This window comes from Plectropomus leopardus, chromosome 7, assembly GCF_026936395.1.
Source record: "Plectropomus leopardus strain MGB_pleo_1.0 chromosome 7, ASM2693639v1, whole genome shotgun sequence".
Taxonomy (NCBI): domain Eukaryota; kingdom Metazoa; phylum Chordata; class Actinopteri; order Perciformes; family Serranidae; genus Plectropomus; species Plectropomus leopardus.
Window position 1 is genome coordinate 25,450,760 of NC_142182.1, and position 23,838 is coordinate 25,474,597.

At 38.9% G+C, this 23,838-nt stretch overlaps 1 protein-coding gene across 2 annotated transcripts in view; it reads left to right on the plus strand.

Annotated features, from left to right (window-relative positions):
* syt12 (synaptotagmin XII) overlaps nucleotides 1–22,918 on the plus strand; it is a 33,104-nt gene extending 10,186 nt beyond the window's left edge. For both annotated transcript variants that reach the window (XM_042496318.2, XM_088080304.1), the window contains exons 2-8: nucleotides 6,655–6,715; nucleotides 7,419–7,612; nucleotides 8,751–9,155; nucleotides 15,763–15,978; nucleotides 17,835–17,955; nucleotides 18,979–19,112; nucleotides 20,559–22,918. In XM_042496318.2, the coding sequence (XP_042352252.1) occupies nucleotides 6,670–6,715; nucleotides 7,419–7,612; nucleotides 8,751–9,155; nucleotides 15,763–15,978; nucleotides 17,835–17,955; nucleotides 18,979–19,112; nucleotides 20,559–20,732 (1,290 nt within the window). In that variant the 5' untranslated portion in view covers nucleotides 6,655–6,669 and the 3' untranslated portion in view covers nucleotides 20,733–22,918. The remainder of the gene's footprint in view (nucleotides 1–6,654; nucleotides 6,716–7,418; nucleotides 7,613–8,750; nucleotides 9,156–15,762; nucleotides 15,979–17,834; nucleotides 17,956–18,978; nucleotides 19,113–20,558) is intronic.
* Nucleotides 22,919–23,838: the final 920 nt, after the last annotated feature.

Consider the following 23,838-nt stretch of genomic DNA (forward strand, 5'->3'; position numbering starts at 1 on the left):
AAAGTAAACGCTTCGGACCCCGCAGGACACACAGTCAAGAGCATAGGGAGGGGGGGAGACCGAGATCCATGAGAGTTTCTTCCAGCGTCCGCTGGCGAAACTGGCCACTTGACCCTCTCCGTTTTTTGGGAGCCATTTCATGCCGATATTGAATTGATGTAGCTTCGTTGCTGTAGTTTCGAATCACCTCCGTACAGATTGCTCTGCTTTCTGATCCTGTCTACTCATTCATGTTTTGATCTGCCGTCTTTTGTACTACAACTTACACACAGGTAGCGTGAGAGTGCCTCCTTGTGTCAGCCGCCAAAAACACACTTTGACGTATAAATACGTCAATGGCACTCAAGCGTTGGCTTTTAAATGACGTATATATATGTCAATGGCACTCAATGTGTTAAGTGGGCCTTGAGTTAGATGAAGAAAGTTTTAGATGCTAGAGCGTTCATTAGGAGCACTATTGGAATATCTTTACCATTCAGTAATATATAGCACCACACCGTCAGAGCGCAGGGCATACTGTTGTCACAGATGGAGCAGCAGAACACCAGGCACAGTGAAAAGTGAAACAAAACTGTTTAGTTTACTTTCACTACCTCTGCAGCAGCTGATTAATTATCCATGTTGTGATTAAAACTTCTGCGGAGGGATAGAAATGAAGCATGATGATTTTACGTGTGCTGTGTTCATGTACCTGCAAAAAGGTGAACTGCGGTCACACCGAGCTGTGCTGATCAAATATGAATCAGGATTCTGTGACTATTCCTATTTCTAACCTAAAATGTTAAAGAAACATATTTTAGTGTCCAGTTCAGCTGAAAAATAAGTGTTTGTGACCTAGCTGCCATGTTGGAAATAGTTGACTGACGTACCCAGCAACTATTACCACAGTGAAAAAGCAACGTATTAATGCAGTTTGGTGGTTAACTTGCGTCGATGATATCTTCACTGCAGTAGCGTTGCATGGCTGTAGTATTGTGAAAATGCAATTATTGTCACAGCTCTACTTAACACTAATGCAAGCAACATCTACTGGGGAAGCACATAAACAATAAAACTGCCCAAACTTGCTGCTACATTAAAAGACATCATACCAGTTACATCAGTCTAAAGTTATGTAAACACATCCTATAGAGTTTCAAGGAAGAACTAAATTTTCAATGTTTTCCTAACAACTAAAGGCACATTATCTAAAATATTGACCTGACTTTACACCCCATGAGGCAGGTGAAAGATCTTTGTACTGTTTTGGCATTCCAGTGTTGATAATCATGCATTATTGTTATATCTGACTTTTCCCTTTTTGTTGATTTTTTTCCCTTTGACAGCCTCATTACTGTTCTGGAAAATTGTATTTCGCAAATTTCAAAGGCTCTATTCCATTTCATTATTCACATGCCATTTAACGCTCATCGCAGCCTGTTTTGCAAGCTGACATTGTGACAAGATATTCATTTCATGCATATCTCGGTAATTAAAACATCCTCCGCACAACTGCTCTCTGTGTGCAGTGGAGGAAGACGGTCGTTTTAGGCTTTATGAGGAATGTTATCAGACACAGAATCCCCTGCAGCAGCGGTGAGGTAAATCTAAAGAAGCAAGAGAGTGGAGATCATGTGGGCATGAAGATGACACGTCTGTGGGAAAGCTTTTACGCAAATGTTCACCTTACCCTTCACAGCCATGTGTTAACGAGCTGTCAGCCTCAGGAAATCTAAAGGAGAAAATATGACACACCTGACAACTGCTGACATGGAAATAAGACATCGTGGTTCAGATCGAGACTCGCATACTTCTTGCTCCTGTTCTTTGGGTTTCAGCTTAATCATTGCAATAAAAAAAAGTAACTCTGTAATGTAAAAAATTTAACATGCTCCTCATTATTGTTCCTTCTCCCTAATGTTAGCATCTGCTTGTCTGTTTTTCTTTTTCTCTCTGTCTCAGTTTATTACACAAACTATTTTCAGCCTCATACCATCTTCCTTCTGCTTAGATTGTATGTGTTAGATGGTGACAGGGGAACGGGAAAGAGAGGGGGGATAGCAAGCAGCAAAGGTCACCAGCAGATTATGTTCTTCTCTGTCAAAGGCAGTGTGCTGGGGATCCACCTTAAAGGGATAGTTTGTTTTTTTTGAAGTGAGGTTGAAGTGAGGTACTTATTCATAGTCAGTGTCGTACCAACAGTAGATGTCAGCCGGCACGCCCCCCATTTTGGAGAGGCAGGAGTACTGACATGGAAGATAAGCAATGTAGTGCTGCCGTCAGCGGCAGCAGCAAAATGTATTTTGATGGATGATTTCAGATGAGAACTTGGCCTGCCAGAACTGGTCTCCGTGTTATTATACGCCGACAGATGGCCAGACAGCACATGCTGGATCACTTGAGAATGCGGCCAGACAGAACCTGTTGCATCCTTATAAAATGTGGCAGAACAGCGTCAGGTTGAAACGCAACTGGTAACGGGTAATATTAGGAGCACGAGGGGCCATGGATGGGTCCAACAAACCCTGGACTTTTATTTGGTGGTACCATATTTGCTTCCTGTTTTAATGTGATGGAGTTTTTTCCTCCACATTCCCACGTGCCTTCCTCCTCTAATCCTAGCCATCCATGCCAGCATGTGTGTTTGTTGACACCTTGCGTTGGTTGCCATGTTGCTGTTCTTGCCAAAACATAAACACATGCAGCATAACATCATGGTAGTCGCATTCCTAAATGTCAACAGCAGACACAGAAGGATACCTCGAGGGAAATATGTAGACCTGGAAGTTGGTCGCGGTGTGGCAACATGTTACGACTTGGGATGAGAACGTAATGACCCCCACAATCTCCAGTGGTACTGCTCCGTTTGTATCCATGAGCTGTCAGAAAATATGCACAGATACAGATGAAATGAACAGTACAGAAGTTTCCATCTGTGCTGACTGTTGGCAAGATAAAGGGGTTAAAATATATAGATATTTTACATTTTTAAGTGGCTAAAATAGATTTTTCTGCTGCCTTCCTCCACAGCAGAGCATTGCATAGCTTCTGTTGCAGTCTACTTCTCCATACTGGGGCGTGCCGATTGTCGACCGATGTCTCTGTAGGTAATGCACTGACAATGGATAAGTACCTCACTTTAAAAAACCTTAAATATCATTTAAAGGTTGTAAACTCTAACAATATCTGCTTTTGAATAAACAAAAGTCATCAATGTTAAAAATCACTTCAAATAAACACATTTGGATGATGACGGTTAGTGACGATGAGGTGATACTGACAGGTGATTGACTAATCAAATGACATCCAATTCACCTGCACCAAACTCACAAACAGACTTTACGAAACTGCAGTGAGTTAGTATGAGCCTCCTTTTTTTTCAAATGCATTTTAAGGCAAGTTGGATTTCATTGTTAGTATTCCTCCACCTTAAGCCCGCTGAGGCACCAGAGCGCCCACGCTGCCTCATCCTTATTTACTAAATCTGTCTGAAACATGTTTTGCTGTCTCTCTCTTCTTTTTTTCCCATCCTTGATCCTCCTCTTCTTCCTTTTCTTCAGCTTCTCCTGGACCTCCTCTACTCTCATATGTTGCCTTAGGTTGAACCAAGCTTATCTGAGAGATACTGGGCCGAGATGGGGTGGTGGTTGCGCTCACACTTCCCTGACTGCTAGAGATTCCCCATGCTTTGCTAATGGCATATCAGCAGCTGTCAGTGGGCCCTGCACTGCGTCAGCCACTTTAATTGGCCTGCATGGCTGTGGTCTGCAAAGCGCTCAGCAGAATTGAGTCGGCAACCCCCCAACCCCCCTCCAGCCTTTTTCTATATCATTAGTGTAATGCTCCCTTTTCCCCCCGAGCCACCGAGATATGGGGAGATTCCAACAAGCGGGGGAGCGGGAGGGGAGGTTGGGTGGAGGAATGAGTCACACGCCAGCACCCATCGTTTTTTATTTTACAGTTTGCGGAGGAAGAGAGGGGCACAGGGAAATATTGTTCTCTTTTGTCTTTTGAAAAACAGCCCCTGCTGCTTTTTTAAGAAAGAGCCATGAAAGCCAAATTGATTTCTTATTTTAAACTGAATAAACCTAATAGCTGCATGGTCCGACAGTGAATGTGCAATCATTGAGTTCTCCCAGAAGCCCTGTACCATTCATTTCATTTCCTGTTCATCTCAGCAGTATGATTAGAAGCTAATACTATGTCTTTCATGTGTATAATGCATCATCGCTGTTACTGTGAAAAGGAAGTCAGTAGTCAGGTGTTTGCTCGTTGAATTTCCCCAGGGCCCCAAATCCACAATTCTGTCTTCAAGAGTCCTTGCAGTTTCAGTCAAATTACTGTATATGCTCATGCAGGAAAAGAATATATTTTGGACAAACGAAAATGTGTCTGGAGCACAACATAATGTATTATTATTTGAGATTTTATATATTTATTTGATTGTTTGTGTAGAATATGCCCTTAGTCTTTCCCAAGTCTTTCAACATGAATTTGGGTAAACATAGTGAGATGAGATAAAAAAAAAGCAGCATTAGTCATTCGTTCAAAGACTTAGAACTTGGTTTGTTTAGGTTTTTCTGAACCTCTTGTAGATTTACTGATTTCTTAATGACTGTTGTCTAGTCAAGCAAAGATAGAAGTAATATGATGTTGTCATACACCGACAAAACTTCTTAGCCAGTAGGTTGAAATGGATGATTGAGTGTAAAAAGTGTCCGACTTTGACACTGGACATTACAAACATCCTGTCTTTAACCTGTTGTTGAACTGGTTACATAATGAATTTTCTTCACATCAAGGACTATTTACTGGTCTGCTGCATATGTGAAAAGGTTAAAGAAAGTCTCTTGTGGCTTCAGAGGAAGCCATGCAGTCTAATCGGAGATGTGGGGTTATAAAGAAGTATGCTTACCAGACCTCTGTATCCTGTGCTGTATGTCTGCTGGAGACTAGCTGCTTCCAGGCTACATTAGCTGCTATAGCATTACGCACCTGAATCTCTGACCCAGCTGTAAGGCAGTCGAGTTGCATTGTGGGTAATGTAGGCCCCAGGTTTTGACAGGCAGCAAGAATGTGTGGAATTAAAAAAGACAATATCTCCAATTCTGCTTTTAAACTGTAAATCAAGAATCCAACAAGTGTAATGCTAAAACTGTGAAGTGCTCAACAATTTTTCCTTGAGGGGACAATTCACCCAAAAATTCAACATATTCAACACATTTTTTTTTTTTTTTTGAGAGTTGCAGAGTGTTGTAGCGATGTCTTCCTTCTCTGTAATATAATGGAACTCAAAAAACTAAATACTCAAACTGCAAAAGAAAAAAAAACAAAAATTGAAAAACTCAACAGCAATTTCTCTTTTGAGAAATCATGACCCAGTTACTCAAAATAAACCACACATAGTTGTCAGCAGATTCATATAGGAACTTTTTTTCCTCTTAACCAAATGTAGGATGAAAATTGCTGCAGGTAGAGGAAGTGTCACCTAGCACCACTGAGCTAGCTAATGTTACAGCTTAGCCAAGGAGGACGCCGTAAATGTTTACATCTTATTGTGTTACGAGTAAATGCATGGTATGATATGGTTGGCACATGTAATTTGGTAGAAAGAAGATAGTTCCTACATAAAACTGCTCACAACAGGGTCTGTGGATTATCTTGAGTAACCAGGTCATCATTTATGGAAAGACACATTGCTGTTGAGTTTTGTATTTGTTGACACTTTTAGTGTTTTATTATACAGTAGAAAAGGCAGACATCAATATGGCTGATTTCTCCAAAAGTCAGCAACTCACACCAAAATGATCTAGACTGATGAATTTCCCTACAGGTAAGAGGAACAATATGTACTTTTTGATTTTGGGGTGAACTGTCCCATTTTGTAACTTTAACCTAGGAGTTGCCTGAACCTAACCCACCGTCAACCAGGAGACACTACTATGTGTACTTATGTGGTATCAACCTGTTAAGAGTATGGTTGGTAAAATGCACCATTTTCTGCAGGTTTTCATTCAAACTAGTCACCTCAGCAGGTGACTTCACTGATGGGTTTTTTCACTTTGATTTGACAGTATGCTGCTTATCAGTAGGTGGATTTTTTAGGTGGTATGAAAACTGCTGATTTTTGGGTCTCTTTTGGCCACTCTGTGCAGGGGGCCCAAAGCAAAAATGTGAAAATGTAGCCCTGATGTCCTTTGCTATGCATGCATGTTATTGTGCATACAACCTGTTCTGTTCATGTATCTGAAGCAGCAGTGGATGTCAGGAGTTGTTACTTTCCCATGGTACATTTTGCCGTGTGGCCCAAAGCGGGTTAAATTGGCCATGTGTACTGTGATTCATGCTGATAGCAAAAGAAAAAAAGAGATGTTTTAAGGAGTTTTTAAAAATGTTTCTTGTACTATGCATAAAAAGATTATGTAATTCCACTCTGCAAATAGAATTAGTTTTTCCGTAAGTGGAATATTTAATATATTTTAGAAGAACAATAACCCAATTTTTATTCGGGATTATGAACAAAAATGCAATTTCAATAAATGTTGTGGTTTTTCTTATAGTTTGTCCCCAGACCAAGTCTGGCAGCAACCCCAAATGTGTCAGACTTTACTCTGTTATGGTCTCTGACATAAAAAGCCACTTGAAGAGATTATTGTTTGGATGTTTTTTTTCCAGGCTGGCTGCAGCACCATGTCCTCCGCTCAAAGTGGGGATATATCAGGCTACCATCTGAGCGGTGAGTGGACAGTTCCAGCATATTCCCTTGCTGATTTTTTTCTGCATGATCGTCTTGTGAGCGTGTGTATCTTTTTTTTTTTTGTCCGTCATTTTGCATTTGTGCGTCTGATCTCAGGTGTATTTGACAGCTGCTGTCACATTTTTACGCAAGCTTTACAGTTTCTCTGGCCTCATCTCCCGCTGAACACAGTCAATGCTACAACACGTTATGACTGACCCAATAATTGTCTTATCTCTTGTGTTAAAAAGTAGAGATAAAGCTGTCAAAGTCCTCCCACAGGAGCAATTCATCTTGAGAGAGCCAGCTCGGCATAGGCTCGTAATCCCTCTCGAAAATGCAACATGAATGACGTTTTATTCAGAGAGGCGTTTCAATTTGTCTGTCATTTTGTCCAGAACTGTTGTCTGATTTACATTATGCATCCTGAACGATTTCAAAGTCATCTCAATGCTGAGAGCTAAATGACAAGGCCTGCAACAGTGGCTGACTGTGCTCAGTGATAGCTTGTTAAGACTCCTGTTGGTCTCAAAATAAAAAAAACCTCACTAAACTTTCTGTCCTGGGTTTCTCCCAACTCTGCACTTCCACCGGTAATCAAACCTCCCCATCAGATATAAAATACAGGCAGTTATGAGGACAAACTTTACGCTACCATTGATGAAATGAAGTGAGGACAACTTGTTTTTTGTTTCTGTTTCAGTGGTGCGTAACCCGCCCGGCTGGGAGGTGGGGATCTACCTGGTGGGCTTCTTTGTTCTGCTGGGTGTGGCCGGACTCAACATCTGGAAGTTGTGGAAATCTGGCACCTTCCCTGCACCGTCCCCTTTCCCCAACTTTGACTATCGATATCTTCAAGAAAAATATGGAACCTCCTTCTCAGAAGTCAGACAAAAGGTACATTTACACCAGAATCAAGCTATATGAATTGTACAAAAAGACAAGGATGGGAGAGGTTTTGTAAAGTTAGTGGCAAAATCAACCAGCTTCTTTGCTTGGGGCATGAGATGAGCAATCATGTGGCACAGATCATCAAGAGCTGGGTTTTTTTCCAAGAGAAGAAGAAGGCAGCAGTTGAATCAAAGGCAAAGTTTTGTTGTTGGTTTTTTTTAAATTCATAGCTTTTAGTTTCTACCTCAGAGTCTTGGGCCTCAATGGCACATGATTGACTATCTCTACTTTAAAAAATAATTTTATGTTCCGTTGAATTGGGAAAGGAAACTTTTTTTCTCCTTTGCCTCTGGTGAACAAAGATTTCAAAATCGAAGAACATATTTTATCAATTGAAGTCATACACAACTACACTGGAAAACAGCAAAATGTTATCAAAACGTCTGTTGATAAACGCTCACATAACCTGTGCAATATTATCCAAGTCTCATTTATTCAGTCGTATCCTCAGTACTTACCAGATATACAGCCATTTCTGATGGAGAACTGAAATGAAAGTAAAACTTATCAATGCTCTCTTTAAAGCCAGACTTCACAGTCAAAAACATACTTTAATTTTACATCTCTAAATATGGGAGTTGCTGGTCCACCAGTGCCTTGATTGGTTGTTTGTGTTGTTGTGTGAATTTGGTGAACCCGAATTAATTCTTCATTTTTAAGTTAAGGGAGGTAAAATTACTGTTTTCTCTATGGAGTCTGTTTTTGAAGGGGTCACAGAAAAGTTGAGAAGTACTGAGCACACAACTGGATAAATGAGACTTTGATTATACTGCATGAGTCCTGTGAGAGTAACTAAAAAGATGCTTTGATATAATTTAAATGATCTTAAACGAGGACCTCTGTGATCTCAATTCATCAAGAATTGCTCTGTTTGGATTGTTTTTTCACCATGGAGGCATGTAAGAAAAAAACAACATTTTCTTCATGAATTGAATGTAATATGGGGTGAGTAACTGTTATCCACTAAATCTCAACTTTCAAAACTACAAGTTCTTCTTGTAGTTGCAAACAGTTCTTTGTGAGTTATTTTTCATCTCAGTCCTTAAAAAAAATATTTCATCCTTTCTTTAACTCCTCCTTGAAGAGAGTGGCTGCCAACAACCACCGGCGGACCTCAACCACCTCCAGCCGTAAACCCAGCCTGGCCCTCGGTGACACCCCTGATGGTTTCAGGGACCTGGGCCACCTGGAGCTGATGAGCAGGGAGCTGGACCCAACCGGCATGGCTCAGCTTAATCGATCCATCTCCACCGACTCGCTCAGCTCCATCTCCTCCATCGCTAACAACTTTGGCCATGACTTCACGGTCGGCCAGCTGGAGATCACGCTCGAGTTTGAGCCGTCCAGGCATCCGGGCCAGGGGACGGGAATGCTCCACATCACTCTTCACCAGGGCAAAGACCTGCTGGAGAGGGAGGAGGGAGACTTCCCCGGCTGCTTCATCAGAGTCTCCCTGGGGCCAGAGGAGATCAATGTGGGAGTCACAAGGGTAAGAAAGCTGTTGTCTTTTTGTCATTATGCTGTATGTGTATGTTTGTCTTCAAATAATAAGGAAAAAGCACTGGAGTGATAAACAGTGGTTCTCCTCAGTAAGCAGAGACTGGCATTGAGCGTGAAAGCTTGACCATCTCATGGTCTGATCCCGATGGCGTTTTTCATTTTAGCTCAGATGTATTTCACGTTTCTCTTGCTGAGGCTGCAATTGGTGGACACTGTATCTGTGAATAGTAAAGAGATAGGGTTTAGAGTTAGGAAATGAGTCACTTAAAGGTATCCTGCAGAGTTTTTGGTCACTAGTAGGGCTATTGAGCAGTGCTTTTAAGACTGGGTTCCAGAGGACGTACGTGCGTGCCCATGCACATGAAGCAGTACACATTCCTGCCAATAGAGTGCTGCAGGGATGACTATTTTCAGGAAACATCACCTTACTTCCCTCAACAAAAGCCTACGGGATTATTCCGTTGGATTTTGGATTACTGTGTAAAATAAGCTCTGTGGCAGTAATAGTTATAGCAAGTAATGGCAATAGTTTTTGACAATTAAATGTTTTGTTCAGCTAGATAATCTTCAAATATGAACGCCACTGTCATGATTCTTGAAGCGGAAATGGAATTGCCAGAAGGAAAAAATCTAGTGCTAGCTTACAAACACACTACACCATGGTTGCATTACTTTAATATCACCACCACTAAGCTTCCAAATTGTAATTTGATTTTGTGCACTTACATCTTCTATCTAAGCCTCTCCTCTTAGCATGACCTAATGTAGCTAGTGGTGATGGCTGTGTCAATTAGTAACGTTTGTGGCAGAATAGTTTGCAAGTTAGGGTTAGGGCAAGTGCAAACACAACAAGGCTGTAAAGGCATAGAAATGAGTAGATGAGTTTTCAGCGTGATGACTTTCCTTGTCCCTGATAACCTCTGTAGCTTAATTTAGCTGCTTGTTTGCAGCTACCATTTTTGAAGACGCATAAAGAACAGGGTATTTACAAACTTATTTTATGTTGTACAACCAAATGTGTTAACAACAGGCCTTATTTCAGGCATCTAACCTAAAACCCATCAATAAAAACAAACACTGACTTGGAGACAAGGGAACTTTCTGCAAGTGAAATGTTAACTCAGCACTTTATGGTGTGACATTATTCCACTGTTTCAGGAATCTGACCAAAAACCAGGAAAAAGGCAGAGAAGAAGAGGACTGCTAGAAAATTAACACTGCTTTATAAAAAAGCTTTCAAATAATCAGCTTTCAAATGTTATAGATGGAAAAAATACAAACACTCTTGTTCATAATCATTTAGTTGAGATGTTTCAGTCTTGACTAAAGTGTTGGACCGACCAAGCCACACCGCCATCATGGCTCAAAACAGACATTGCGGGGCCAGATTGGTTGTTCTGTCAGAACTGACAGAACAAGTACCCCGCCCACAGAACGAACCCCGTTCAGGGACCCTCTTGCTGTGAGGCAACAGTGCTAACCACAACACCACTGTGCCGCCCCTATCAAACATGATCGTTAAAAAAAAATAGAGAATAATTGAAATTGCTCGTGAGTGACTTTCAGCATAACTGTCAGTAGACTAAGAAAGAAAAAGAAAGAAAGAAAAAAAACTGTTTCTCAGATGGTTAATTAGCAGTTAAGCTGTGACGACTGGGCAAAGGACTAGGGATAAAAGTGTCTCTTGACATTGAGAGGGTGCAGTGAGGCTGTAGCAGCTGAAGCTCTCTCGCTCAGGGGGCAGCTTTGGCTTGCTTGAACTGTGTTGAAGATTGTAGCCCTGGCTGAATTTTAGACAGTGAATTTGAGACAGTGATCCGTCCCGCGGGGTGAGAGGCTTGATCCTGCAGCCTGACAAGCCAATCTTTTCCTGTCTGACGGAAGAGCCCATTTCATTTAGTTGAGTGGTGAGTCCTTTGGGAGCTGGATGCAGTCAGAGAGGTTCATTTCACATCCTTTACCTTCATTAGGAGGAGATGTGATTGACTTTTAGTCAGTGAGAAATGTAACTTGTGTTTACTTGCAAGTTAGGTTATAATGATAATTACTTTTTTTACATTGAGATATGTAATGATCTTTACTATGAGAAGCGATTCCTTTTCTGGTCGGTTTAAAGTGTTTATGATGATACTGCAAGTCACAATATAATAAAGGTGAGCGGAGATAGGGTTGGGTGATATGACAACACATGTACTGTGTGACAGTGTAGACTTTAATATCCTGTCAGTTCCCTTAGGGAAATCTCTGGAAATCAATGATGAGGTATTTCAGAAGATATTTCATTTAATAGATAGTTCTTTTTGATTATTCACACAATCACTATTATTATTCACTATATTATAGAGCAAGATACAACAAGAAGTGATAAAAAAGTTAAGTAAAATAGTGCCCTACACTTCAAAGCAATATAAATAATATGTATTAATTATAAACTAGAGCCAAGAGGCCTTTAATACAAAGTTGTCATTGGCAGAGATTTTAAGTTCCTTATCAAAGAAAGATATTTTGACCCAAGGTGATATATGATGGTATGTTGGCACAGTTAATTTCAAATGTCAGTGTTAACTGAGGATAAAAGTGCATTTTTTCATGCATTAACAAAGTATACAAAATAGTTCTTTTATACTTTTAGAGATATATCAAAAATGACATTTTAACTCACAAGCTCACGATTCAAAAATGAATCTCATCCTACGATGTTTAAACTAGACACTTAGAGCTCCCCTATAACAGACAGTTATATTTTTTGAAGATTGCACTCAGATTTTTTAAAATTATTTTCAGTTTATGAAGTTATTCTTATATATCGGGACTCTCCATTTATTCGCTCTGTAATTTACTACAATTTAAAAAAAAATACCAATCCAACTTCCCTACCTTTAGAATTACACACACTGACTCATGCAATTTCCCCTGTTTCTTCTTTTTGATGAATCGTTGTTGTTTTTTTTTTTGAAGATGATTTTTTAGGCTTCTACCTTTATTGTGATAGGACAGTACAAGTCTGAAAGGGAGAGAGGGAGAGAGGGGAAGACATGCAGCAAAGGGCCGAGGCCAGAACCAACTGTACCAGCTCTACCAACGGAGCTACAGGGCGCACCAGAATCATTGTTTTTTTTTGTGCAAGTGCAAAGGACATGTCCCCTGTGTTCCCCCACTGTAAATTACACCCCTGCTTACTATTACGATCTAGAAAAACCATATCTATTAAGTTAAACATTTTGTCTTAGTGTCTAATAATATTGACTTGCGATGAGTATTTCTTTTACTAATCATATTTTCTTTTTCCTAGAAGAGATGTGATTGTCTTCATTGTTACTTTTTCCTTGAATTCTCCACTTAAACAATTTTATAGAAAGCTTGAATCTAATTTGAAATGACCATTCGGACAGGAAGAGAACAGGGCTACATTCCTCCATCTGCTACACCTGCCACTCGCCTTCTGCTCTTCGTGAGACTTTGCCAGAAAATGCACTAATTCCTGCCTGGCTGTGAGTCATCAGCATCTTGCCTCATGTGAATGTGGCTGTGTGCAGTTTGTGCAGGCTGATGGGGATGACATAGAACTCACCACGGTTCCCTTCACTTGAGCATGTTGTGTTATATTAATGCGTTCAGGCTGGGTGTAATGATAATGGGAGCAGTGCCTTTAGTGGCTCCCTCTTTAATGTCGAGGAGTGTTGAAGACCAAAGAAATGCTGACATCAGCTCCTCTCGCACTAATGGTCAAGCCAGCCCCTCTCTCTCCTGTGCTTTCTCTCGTTTGCTTTCTTCTCCAGCATTTCTTTTTTGTCACTGTTTTTGGCTTCACCCATCACCTGTCTATCATTTCCTTTTTCATCCCATTTCCCCCCCTCATCCCTTTTTCTCCCCAGTTATTTGATTGTTGCTTTTGTTTTGGCTTTAATAATGTGCATGTCACTCTTCTCTTATTCTTCTCTCTCTGTCTGCTGTAGCACACACACACACACACACACACACACACACACACACACACACACACACACACACACACACACACACATGCCTCTCTTTGAGCTTTTATTGCCTCATTTTCACCGCACGCATCGCAATTGTTATCCCCCTTAGCGATAAGCCTAACAGTGCAGACAGACATATTGTGGAAGAAGTGTAAGTCTGTGTGCTCAGCTGCCGGCACAGAGATACTGTCTGCTTTGGATGCTTTATATCTTTCTGTACATATTTGCACAACGGCAGCCAGGCCTTTTTCTGGATTCTGTAGGTGTTGGATGTATTATTGTGGTGCTATTCAGCTGGTAGATATGAGGCTCAGTCCAAGGTCGGCCTTACAGGCTGATCTGCAGACCCTGTGCTCTGAATTCACAATCCTTTCATTGTACAGTGAGTTGTTTAACTAAAAACAACTCCTGCCGACCATGACGCATACTTTCATTTTATTCTGCTTCACTGTATTTGTTAGCAGAAATATTCCTATTGTTTTTCACACCTCAAGAACAACCAGTGGTGTGAAAAGGGGCTATTATTAAATCCTCTCCTCCTCATTTACTAGTTGCCTGGTAACTTCCAACCGCTAAACCCTCAATTCAGCACCAGCATCTGATGGCCTGAAATTAGCATTAGCCAGTAGCCACACAGCCGCTGCTGGCCACTGTGCCTTTGCCTGAAGAAATGCTGGCATTTTATGATTCTACAAACAATGGATAAGTTACATTTGGATGTTATTTTGTAGCAGATATATCAAAACCTTGTTTTGCAGCACAATCCCCACTGGATAAACAATGGTGTCACTGTAAAATACAACCACTTTTCAAGCCACCATCCAGATAGGAAACAAAGCAATGTCTATAAAAAACAGCAGGTTTTGTGGCAAAACCAAGCAGCCATGGGTCATTAAAAAACACCCATATTTGGGGCTGAAAAAACACTGGAAACACAGTGATCACTAAAAAAAACACCTGCATTTTGTGCCTTAAAAGCCTCAAATGACTCACCAAAAAACAAACGGTTATGTTTGTTTGTCTGATGGTTGGCAGCTTGGTAGTTGAAATCTCTGTAAAAAAAAAACTATCCCTTTAGTGGCACTATTCCTACTGGAAAAACAGCATTGAGTAGCGAAAAAAACAAGCACTCTTGGGGTCTCAAAAGGTGCTGGGAAAACAGCCACAGGTCACGAAAAAAAACAGCCATGTTTTGTGCTTAAAAAGCTGCAGGAAACACCGCAATGACTTGGCAAAAAACTACTGGTTATGTTGTTTGTTGGTCTCCAACAGTGGTCTGCAGATTGGCAGGGGATGTCTCTTTAAAGTAAAAACCCCTTTTTGTGGCACTATCCCCGCTGAAAAACAACAGCAACAGATCGCCAAAAACCACCCATGTTTGGGGTCTGAAAAGCCACTGAAAAATGTGTCGCTAAAAAGTAACTTGTTTTGATATTTGTTGGTCTCAGACAGTGGTAGCTCAACAGGCGTCCTGCCTAGGTCCTGCCAAAAAAAAAAAACCTGCACAAAATGCCAAAAATGTGAATGCACTTGTACCCAGAAAAATATCTAGTCGCAGTCAAGTGAAAGAAATGTGTTTGGAAATGTGACATAGTGCAAATAGCAGTGTGACCCCCTTGCCTGTAATTTACTACATAATCTCAACAATGCAGACCCGAAATATTTATTGTAAAAACTGTAAAGATGTAATTTCCCCTCTGCAGTCTCTTCTACATTATGTCAGACATTCTTCTGGTAAACCACATTTAACCACATATTTAGCTTGTTGTTGCTCCTCATAGTGAGCTCTGTTCAGTTTTATGGCCTCACTGTCTGCCTCATTTACTAAGATAATTCTGGTTTTATTTGCAATGATTTTGAGATATTAGATTAAATTAGTTTATATTTAATGAGATTTGATTAGATTAGATTGAACTTTATTGTCTGTGTGCACAATATGCAGCAGTAAAACAAACTGCAGTTTGGCATCTAACCAAAAAGTACAAACAGTACCATAAAGTGCATATTAATTCATACAAATATAATTGAAAAATGGAAACACAACCAACAATAAGACAATATGTACAGTTTTAGAAGTTAAAAGATATTTGCCTCTAAGGGCTACACCCTGATACCTCGAAGCCTATGTGGACCAGAACTTTTGGCAATTTAATGAGACATAATCATCATTTAATAAATAAAAAGTAAAAAAGTAAAAAGTAAGTACAATTTTGTGCTTGATAGCCTGACTCTTAAATGGTATGAAAGAGGGAGGAGGATGAAGATACCAACAGATGTTACAGCCTACATCTTTTCTTGTAAAGTTAACTTATTGCCTGATTCTTGTGATTTATCTCACAATCATTGCAAGCAACAATGTTTGTGTGGGTGTTTTTATTACCTCTGTATGTTTTGTGCCAAAGTCATAAGAATCATTTTACTTTCATTTACAACTTACTTAAAGCTGACACACAGTTAAATTATCTGGGAGGTAAATTTTTACTATTGTAAATTCCTACATTTCAAATCTTGCTCTTCTTGCTCTCTTATTTGCTGCTGCAACAAAAACAATTTCCCTCGAGGGATTAATAAAGTATTTCTATTCTATTCTATTCTATTCTATTCCACCTCTCATAGGTCCAGACAAATGCATTCACAGTGATTTTTGATGAGCACTTCTCCGTCCCCATGGATTCATCCTTGCTGGAGGAGTACAGCCTGCGCTGTGCGGCTTTTGGCATTGATGCTGACGAGAGAAACATCAGCGCAGGGATAGCAGATCTCAAGCTGTCAGACTTGGACCTGACCATTAGACCATTCAACGCCTGGCTCTACCTTCAAGATATTAATAAGGTGAGTTACAATGCAGTATGTGTCAAAGGGTGCAATTTGTTAATGCAATACAGAAACAAAATGCCAGATTTTAGTCACATTTACAGTATGATGCTAGCTGCTCTTTACATTGAAGTATCTAAATACTGTGTAAGAAAGCCTGGTGGTGTCTGAGAGCCTCTGCTGGATGTTCAGCAAAACTACACATCATAGACATTAAAAATTCCTTGCTAAATGTAACTGATAACAGATAATCTGATCCCAGAGTTTCATTTGTCACAACCATACTGTTGCTTTGTGCTACTTATTGTACACTCTCACTGGTAAAAAAAAATCCAACCATGTGTTAAAGCTTTAGTTTGTAATTAATAAAAATTAAAAAAAATCTGGAATCTGGTTATACATTCACACAGTAATACATAAAACAGATAATTTGTGAAGAAAATCATGTTCTTCTGCCTCCTCGTACTGCTTCAAAAGGCATTCATCCACTGTGCCGCAATGAAAACAACCAATCAGAGCTGAGGGGTCTGTGACGCAGCTGTCAATCATGTCAGTCACAGCCTGTAAACTGTGGTCAAACCAGGCAGTGCTGATCAAATGTGACAGAAAGTGTCAGAAATATATTTTTGTGTACTGTTAAGCCATAAAATTGGGAAGCTTGAGACCTGACAGGTGGGCGGTGCTTGGTTTTTCAGCTTGACTGTTTTGAACATGGCTGCAGAGTCATAAACACTCTTATTTTACATCTGAAAGGTACACTCAAATACATTTCTGAAAGGATTTAAGGCAAGAAATAAACAATGCAGTAGCAGAATCTTAATTCATAGGTGATTAGCACTGCCTAGTTTGACGGTTTGCTCGCAGTTTATAATCAATGATTGACAGCTGCGTTATAGAGACTGCTTGGCTCTGACTGGTTGTCTGTCTCATGTACTTCTGTCAGTATATAGTAACAGTTTCATAATATATGTCAATTTTTTTTAAACACAGTTACCAACTCTAGCTTTAATTTGACCATAGGCAAACTTGAATGATTTTTAAATTTGCTATCAACTTTTCATCTCTTCATCAACCTGATTAAACAAAATGACTCTTGTAATCTGACTCACAGTATCTATAACAGCAATATTCATGGCTGTGCAGCCTAAAATGTGCCAATGGAATAGGTTAATTAAACTTACTGTGTTTAATTCTAATCAGTTAACACATCAAGCTGTTTTGGAAAGCAATTATAACTTGATTCATTAAATTTGCATTAAAAATATGAACAATATAATAAAACAATAGATCAGGAAGATAATGAAATGAAGATTTTTTTTTATTCTATTTCCATTTTCTTAATGATAATGGCAAACTAATAATTAAATAACAAAATGCAGTTGCAGTTTTTTTAAGGCTTAAGTTATAGAGATTTGTTCTGTCTATCAAACAAGACATTAACATCATCCCAAGGTACAAATAGTGTTTTTAAGCCCATATGAGACAGACCACCTGTAGAGGTCTTAGTTCACAGTTCAAGGCCAGGTAGACTATTCACATAGTTTATTAATGGGTCCTAAGTTTTAATGAAATATCTTGATGAAGCCATTGGTGGTGCATCTGATTTTTTTCTCCAGCTTGATCTTCTATATCACATCTTTGGCTTTGTGATGGAGGGGTATCATCCCTCCCTTTAAACATCATTGAGCAGCGAGCTTATAGAGAGGGAAAAACAATGATCTTTAAGTGAGTGGGGAGATAGGAATCGTATGGAACTGAGAAGATGCCAAAAATTGGGAGAAGGCTGCAATTGAGAAACCTTGAAAACAGTTTAAGAGAGAAGTTTAACACTGGCACATGACATGTTATATTTAATGTCTGGTGCAACTCTGTAGGCTGTGGATGCGGTTGGGGAGATCCTGTTGTCTCTCAGCTATTTGCCGACAGCAGAGCGCCTCACAGTGGTAGTGGCCAAGTGCAAGAACCTGGTGTGGACCAACAGCAAGAACACTGCAGGTCAGGAACAATAGTTTGTTTGCTGTTTGTGTTTTATTTGTAAATGTGTGTGAATAGAAGTTACCTGAGTGTCTTTTCTGATTGACTGATTGATTGAAATCTTTATTTCAAACATGTAAACATGTAAAAGAGTAAGTAAACAAACAGAAGACAACAAAAAAGGAAAGCAAAATAGCAACTACAAATGAGTATAATTCCACAAAATTAGAAAAAAATATAAATTAATAATATAAATATCAGAAAAGTACCCAAAAAAACCCAAAACAAACAAACATCAAAAAATAATAATAGTGATGCATTTGGCAGTTTTGATTTCACATTTCCAAAAAAGAGTGGGCTGAAGTAAAAAATGCATTTAATCCCACCCCTTCTTCATTAGTCAGTATAACTTCATTAATTATTCAGCTTCCTTATAGATATACTCTCATATCAATTATTACTTAAACTAATCTAAATATCTAAATTAGTTATCAAATCAATTAGTTAACAATGCAGTTAGTTACCAATTCTATATGTCTTGTAAAGTTAAAGTTTACTACTAATAGTATGTAGTAGTAGTAGTAGTAGTAGTATGTAGTACTGTCAATATGACTATAACACTTTGTACATATAAATCTCTGTGCCTTTTAATTTATACAAAAATTTTCATTATCACTCATATCCTGTGAGTGAACACAACACTTACTGACTCAGTAATAACACACTCTTAATGTCAACTCCCAGAGGACACATTTATTCATACCCAGCCAGGCAGATGGGACTTAAATGACTTGTTCATCACATTAAATGTCCAGATAAGTGCCACACTAACATTGTACTGATAAAGGTCACCCAATGAAACACTGTCATTATCATCCACAGAGCTAATTGTGTGCGAAAGACTGTGCCTCTAATTAATTACTTTTTAATGAGGAGTTTATTACATGCTCTGTGTGCGGGGCTGTCTATGTTTGTACATGTGTAGCTTGGGTTTTAGAGGCTTAAAATGTGGCTGTAATCTTCTTTGTGCCTTCTCGTCATTAGATCCGTTTGTCAAAGTGTATCTCTTGCAAGACGGCAGGAAGATCAGTAAGAAGAAGACTTCCACCAAAAGGGACGACACGAACCCCATCTTTAATGAAGCCATGATCTTCTCTGTGCCGTCCATCGTCCTGCAGGTGACACTTTAGACTGTGGCACTAAGCTAGTCCTGGATGATGAAACTTTGCAACAAAAACAGAATAATAAACTAGCATGGGCAATAGTAATTCTAACATCAGTGCTTGAATTATTTAAGCAAATAAAACATGAACAGTTGTGTATACAAGTATGCACATGCAGCTGACATATATAACATGTTAATGGATGTTAAGTGGAATTAACATTTCATTATCATTTTTATACTGGTAAAATGAGTTTGCCATGTACTTAATTTTAAATAGTTATGACTGTCTTATTCATGGTTCTCGGGTCTTATTTTATTGTGTATGTATTTATATGTACATTTTTATAATTTTTTCAGCATATGTGCTAATTGCTCTTTTGAAAAAAGATGATGACATAACTCAAGAGAAATAAATAATGTTTAAATAGGATAATAATAAAATATATTAATAGAATAACACAGAATTTAGTATGGTTGCAGAAAAAGCAATAACACAGAAGCTTTGCTGTGAAATACGTTTTATTTTTTATTCGTACTTACAAAGTATGTAGGCCTATGTTATATGCAGTATGCACACAATCAGCGCATACTACTTCGTCATACATTGACGCATGACCTTTGACCCTTTTTCTTATATACCATTTCCCTGGAGATAAAACAAAATGCCATTTGCCAAACTCGCCAGGGACAGAAGTTGACCCATAAAGCACTGCTGTTGCTCCTTTGTAATGTATGTAGTTTTAACTTTCAAGTAATAATTGCATATATTAGTAGATCTAACATACAGTTTGTATTATATTCACAAATGATAAATGCCATATGTATTTCTTTGTCGTTTTTTATTTTATAGTTATGTATGTCTTTGTGTTGTTGGTAATCCATGTGATTTTTTTGCTCACTTTAACAAATAATACTCCTGTTTTTACTTTTTGACTGGTCATTAGTGACTTTAATGTCAGTCATCGGTCATTGCGGCGTCTGACAGCTGTCAACATGCTGATAAGCTGTCATTGGTCTTTGGCCCAGTCAATGTGACGTATCTCCTGCATCGCAGAGGATTGTGGATCAGAATTGCCAGAAATGCATAGTGGCAGGCATACTGCAAAATGAGAGCGGTTACAGTCGAACATCCTGGAACTTTGGGCATACTGCATTTGACATGTAATTTACTGGGACATATTTGATCTTTTTTTGCATACTTTTTTTTTGCATTTTGTAAGCACAAAGTAACTGCTCTTACACTTCTGGCTATTTTCAAAATGAACCAAGCAGTAATAAAATTCAATGTGAGTAAAAGATGATGGGGTTAAAATGTCAGAAACCATAAAAAAAAGCAAATGCTATTATTACACATGCCCACTTAGCTGATTTCTTAAAGATCTGGATGAGCCCTGCTGTAAAAAAGATGCTGAGTCATTCCTACACAGCAGGTTGTGTAACTCTGTAACACTGTTTGCAGGAACTCTCCCTGAGGGTGACAGTGGCAGAGGCCACAGACGACGGCAGGGGCGAGAACCTGGGTCACGTGATCATCGGCCCTGAAGCCAGCGGGATGGGGATCACCCACTGGAACCAGATGCTGGCCACTCTGAGGAAACCCGTGTCCATGTGGCACCCTCTGCGCAGGATCTAGCCCTCTTTGCCCTCATGCATACCGACCTGTTTCAAGTAAAACACTTGCTTCTTCACTTTCCTTTCACCTCTTCCCTTATTTGGTGCCATGCTCAAATCTGTTTTAACTAAGAGTTTTTGGCCCACAGGAGGATACTGTGTGGGCTATGGGTTGTTCTGCTGGTGAGTAACAAATTAACAACACCTTATCTTCATGTATGGGAGAGGAATCTGAAAAGCCAGTGTTTGACTCTGAACGGGTTGTTTTAATTGATCCTTGGATACACTTAAATCCTGTATTTAGTATTTGGCTTCATTCTGGCTTGGGTGCATTATGCGTGAGGGTGGAAGGAGCAACACATATGCCAAATTACCCAAATTACACTCTGAAAGTAACAGATGAGTTTTAAAATGGTGTGCATCCTGTATCCTTACCTTGTTCCACTGGCTTGAGAATTGTGCTGAATCCTGATACTCCAGAAGAGGATACATGAATATGTGGATACCTTTTCCCTTCTCAGAATTTAGGGGTGCATAATGTGTAATTGCTGAAAGAACAGCATATATGCCAAATTACCCAAATTACTCACTAAAGTAACTGAGTTTTCAAATGGCGTGCACCCCACATCCTTACCTTCTCTCCTTGGCTTGGAAATTGTGCTGAATCCCAAATCTCCACAGTGGCAAAGAAAACATGATTATGTGGAAACTTTTTCCCTTCTTAAAAGTCTGGGGTGCATTATATGTAAAGGTGGAAGAGGCAGTGCATATGCCAAATTACCCAAATAACACACTGAAAATCATTGATCAGTTTGAAATAATGTTAATCCTCTGTCCTTGTGTTGGCAAAACGAACAAAACAAAAAGAACCCAGACTAGGCAGGCGTAATCCCCTCTCTGCATGGTGCCTACTCTGGTTGTAGCCTGTTCTAGCTGTCTAGAGAATGACCGACTGGACGGAGAGGTGAAATCGCTTCTCTTTCAGGAAAACACTCATTTGTCTTTTCAAACCAGTCATTGATTGCGCCTTCTTGATTGATTTCGTAGCGGTTTCAAAGCTGATTGAGTAAGCTCTATTGGATTTGCTTGTGTAATTTGTTAACAGTGAGAGTGACAAATAATAGAGATTTAAGTATTTATTGTGCTTTTGAAAAGAAAAAATCCAGGTACTCTTATCCAGGTGAAATAATTGTAATTTGTAGCAGTTGTTAACAGGGTGGCCAAATCAGATGTAATCAGCATATAAATATCATATTACATTGTTCTATTTTTACCATGATTAATGCAATACAAGTTGCATAAGCATATTTAATAGTGTAAATAGTGTACTACAGCATTCTTGTCATTGTCATTTTTCTCTCTAAATTCTGGGTGCAAATTATGTTTTTCATAGTAATACACTTTAATAAACATCAAACTCCAACTTCATTTATATAACACTATATTTAACACCCATATTGTTGCTGATCAATGAAATATTATCAAAACACCTCTGGGAATTTAACTTGTGATGTAAAGTATACTAACCCCTTTAAATGGGTTTACAGTTCCTTTTGTCTTAGAGGAAACACCTTGATATTCTGAATTAATCTGTAGTTGTTTATCACCAGACACTTGTCACACTCATTTTAGCTTTTGTCATTAAGATACCTGCAAACTTTTTGTTAGCACTGAGGGCCTTTCTAGTTGAAACCAATAGTACCTACTGCTAAAAAAATTAAAGTTAAAATGAAGACAGTGTGACAGGGGTCTTAGAAAAGTCAGAATGTCAAGGTGGCTTTTTACGTCTGAGATATTCTCTACAACATTGTGCAATAGTGCTGTTTAGTTGTAACTTTTTGAATGTGAATTATCATGTGAAATATCTGCTAACTCAAGAATCATCAGCCTTTTGCACTGTTGTGATTTTCATTTCAATCAAGCAGGACCTAGAACACATTTTTGGTCACGTTCTGATTGCATTCCTCACCTCACTTTGAAAATCAATCCAAAAATAACACACCTGTGGTCACATAATAGACAATATTTCCTACTGTGCCAAATAATGAAGCAATATTTTCATTTACAATCAGCATTTGCATTCAGTTCAACAAAGCTGTAGCCTACATTTGACCATGCATGGAGTTATTTAGCACTTGATGTGAATGTGCCTCAAGAATACAGTGTATTGTGTGAATGCTGTTTGAAATAAAAGCAATTCAACAGTAACTGTCTGACCACATGTTTGTGTTGTTGTTGAAAGATGAAGAAGAAGAAGAAAGAAAGATGTCTCACTCTGCTGTTATTTCTGGATACCGTGACTGGAGAAAAAAAAGTAGGTCTTCATACTATCTTGCGTGTTTACCGCAGAAGTAAATCGTACAACAGGTACAGGGTGTGGGAGTAGCATGTAGGTGCTCCAGGAACTCCAGAGACCCCAAAGACTCAAGGCTATTTGTGTGGCAACTGTTTGTGCTAATTCTATTTATAAATGTGTTTGTGAATATTGCAAAGTTCAAATGGGGTCATGTTTATTGTGTTAAAAAGAAGAGGCCATATGAAAGCCACACTGCTGTGGCATTTTCAACCTTCTTGGTGGAAATTTTGTTGAGTTCACAACTTCGTGTTTGCAACTTCCCATACCATAAACACAAGTTCAAGAGTTCCATTTGTATGCAGCACTAAAAGACAGTAGTGAAAGTAGTATTTAGATCTTTTACGTAAGTCTTTAAAGTAACAATACCCCAGTGTATCAATATTCTGTTACAAGTAAAAGCCCTACACTCAAACTGTTGCTTAAGTAAAAAGAATTTACTGACTTCAAAATATAGCCTACTTAAAGTACCAAAAGTGAAAGTACTCATTATGCAGAATTGCCCACATCACTTTAATTTTGCAGCAGATGAAGGTGGACCTAATTTGAATTACTTTATATACTGCTGGGTAGCTTAATTTTATTATTTTACTATTTTAAAAAGCTTAACTTGTTATTTTAAAATAATAATCTAAATCTGCAAAGAAAATAGCCTGACTAAAGCTATCAAATAACTGTAGTGAAGTAAAAGGCATTTGCCTTTATTTGCCTTCATAATCTAGTGGAGTATAAAGAAGAAAGTAATGACACTGATATAGTGCAGTTACCTCAAAAT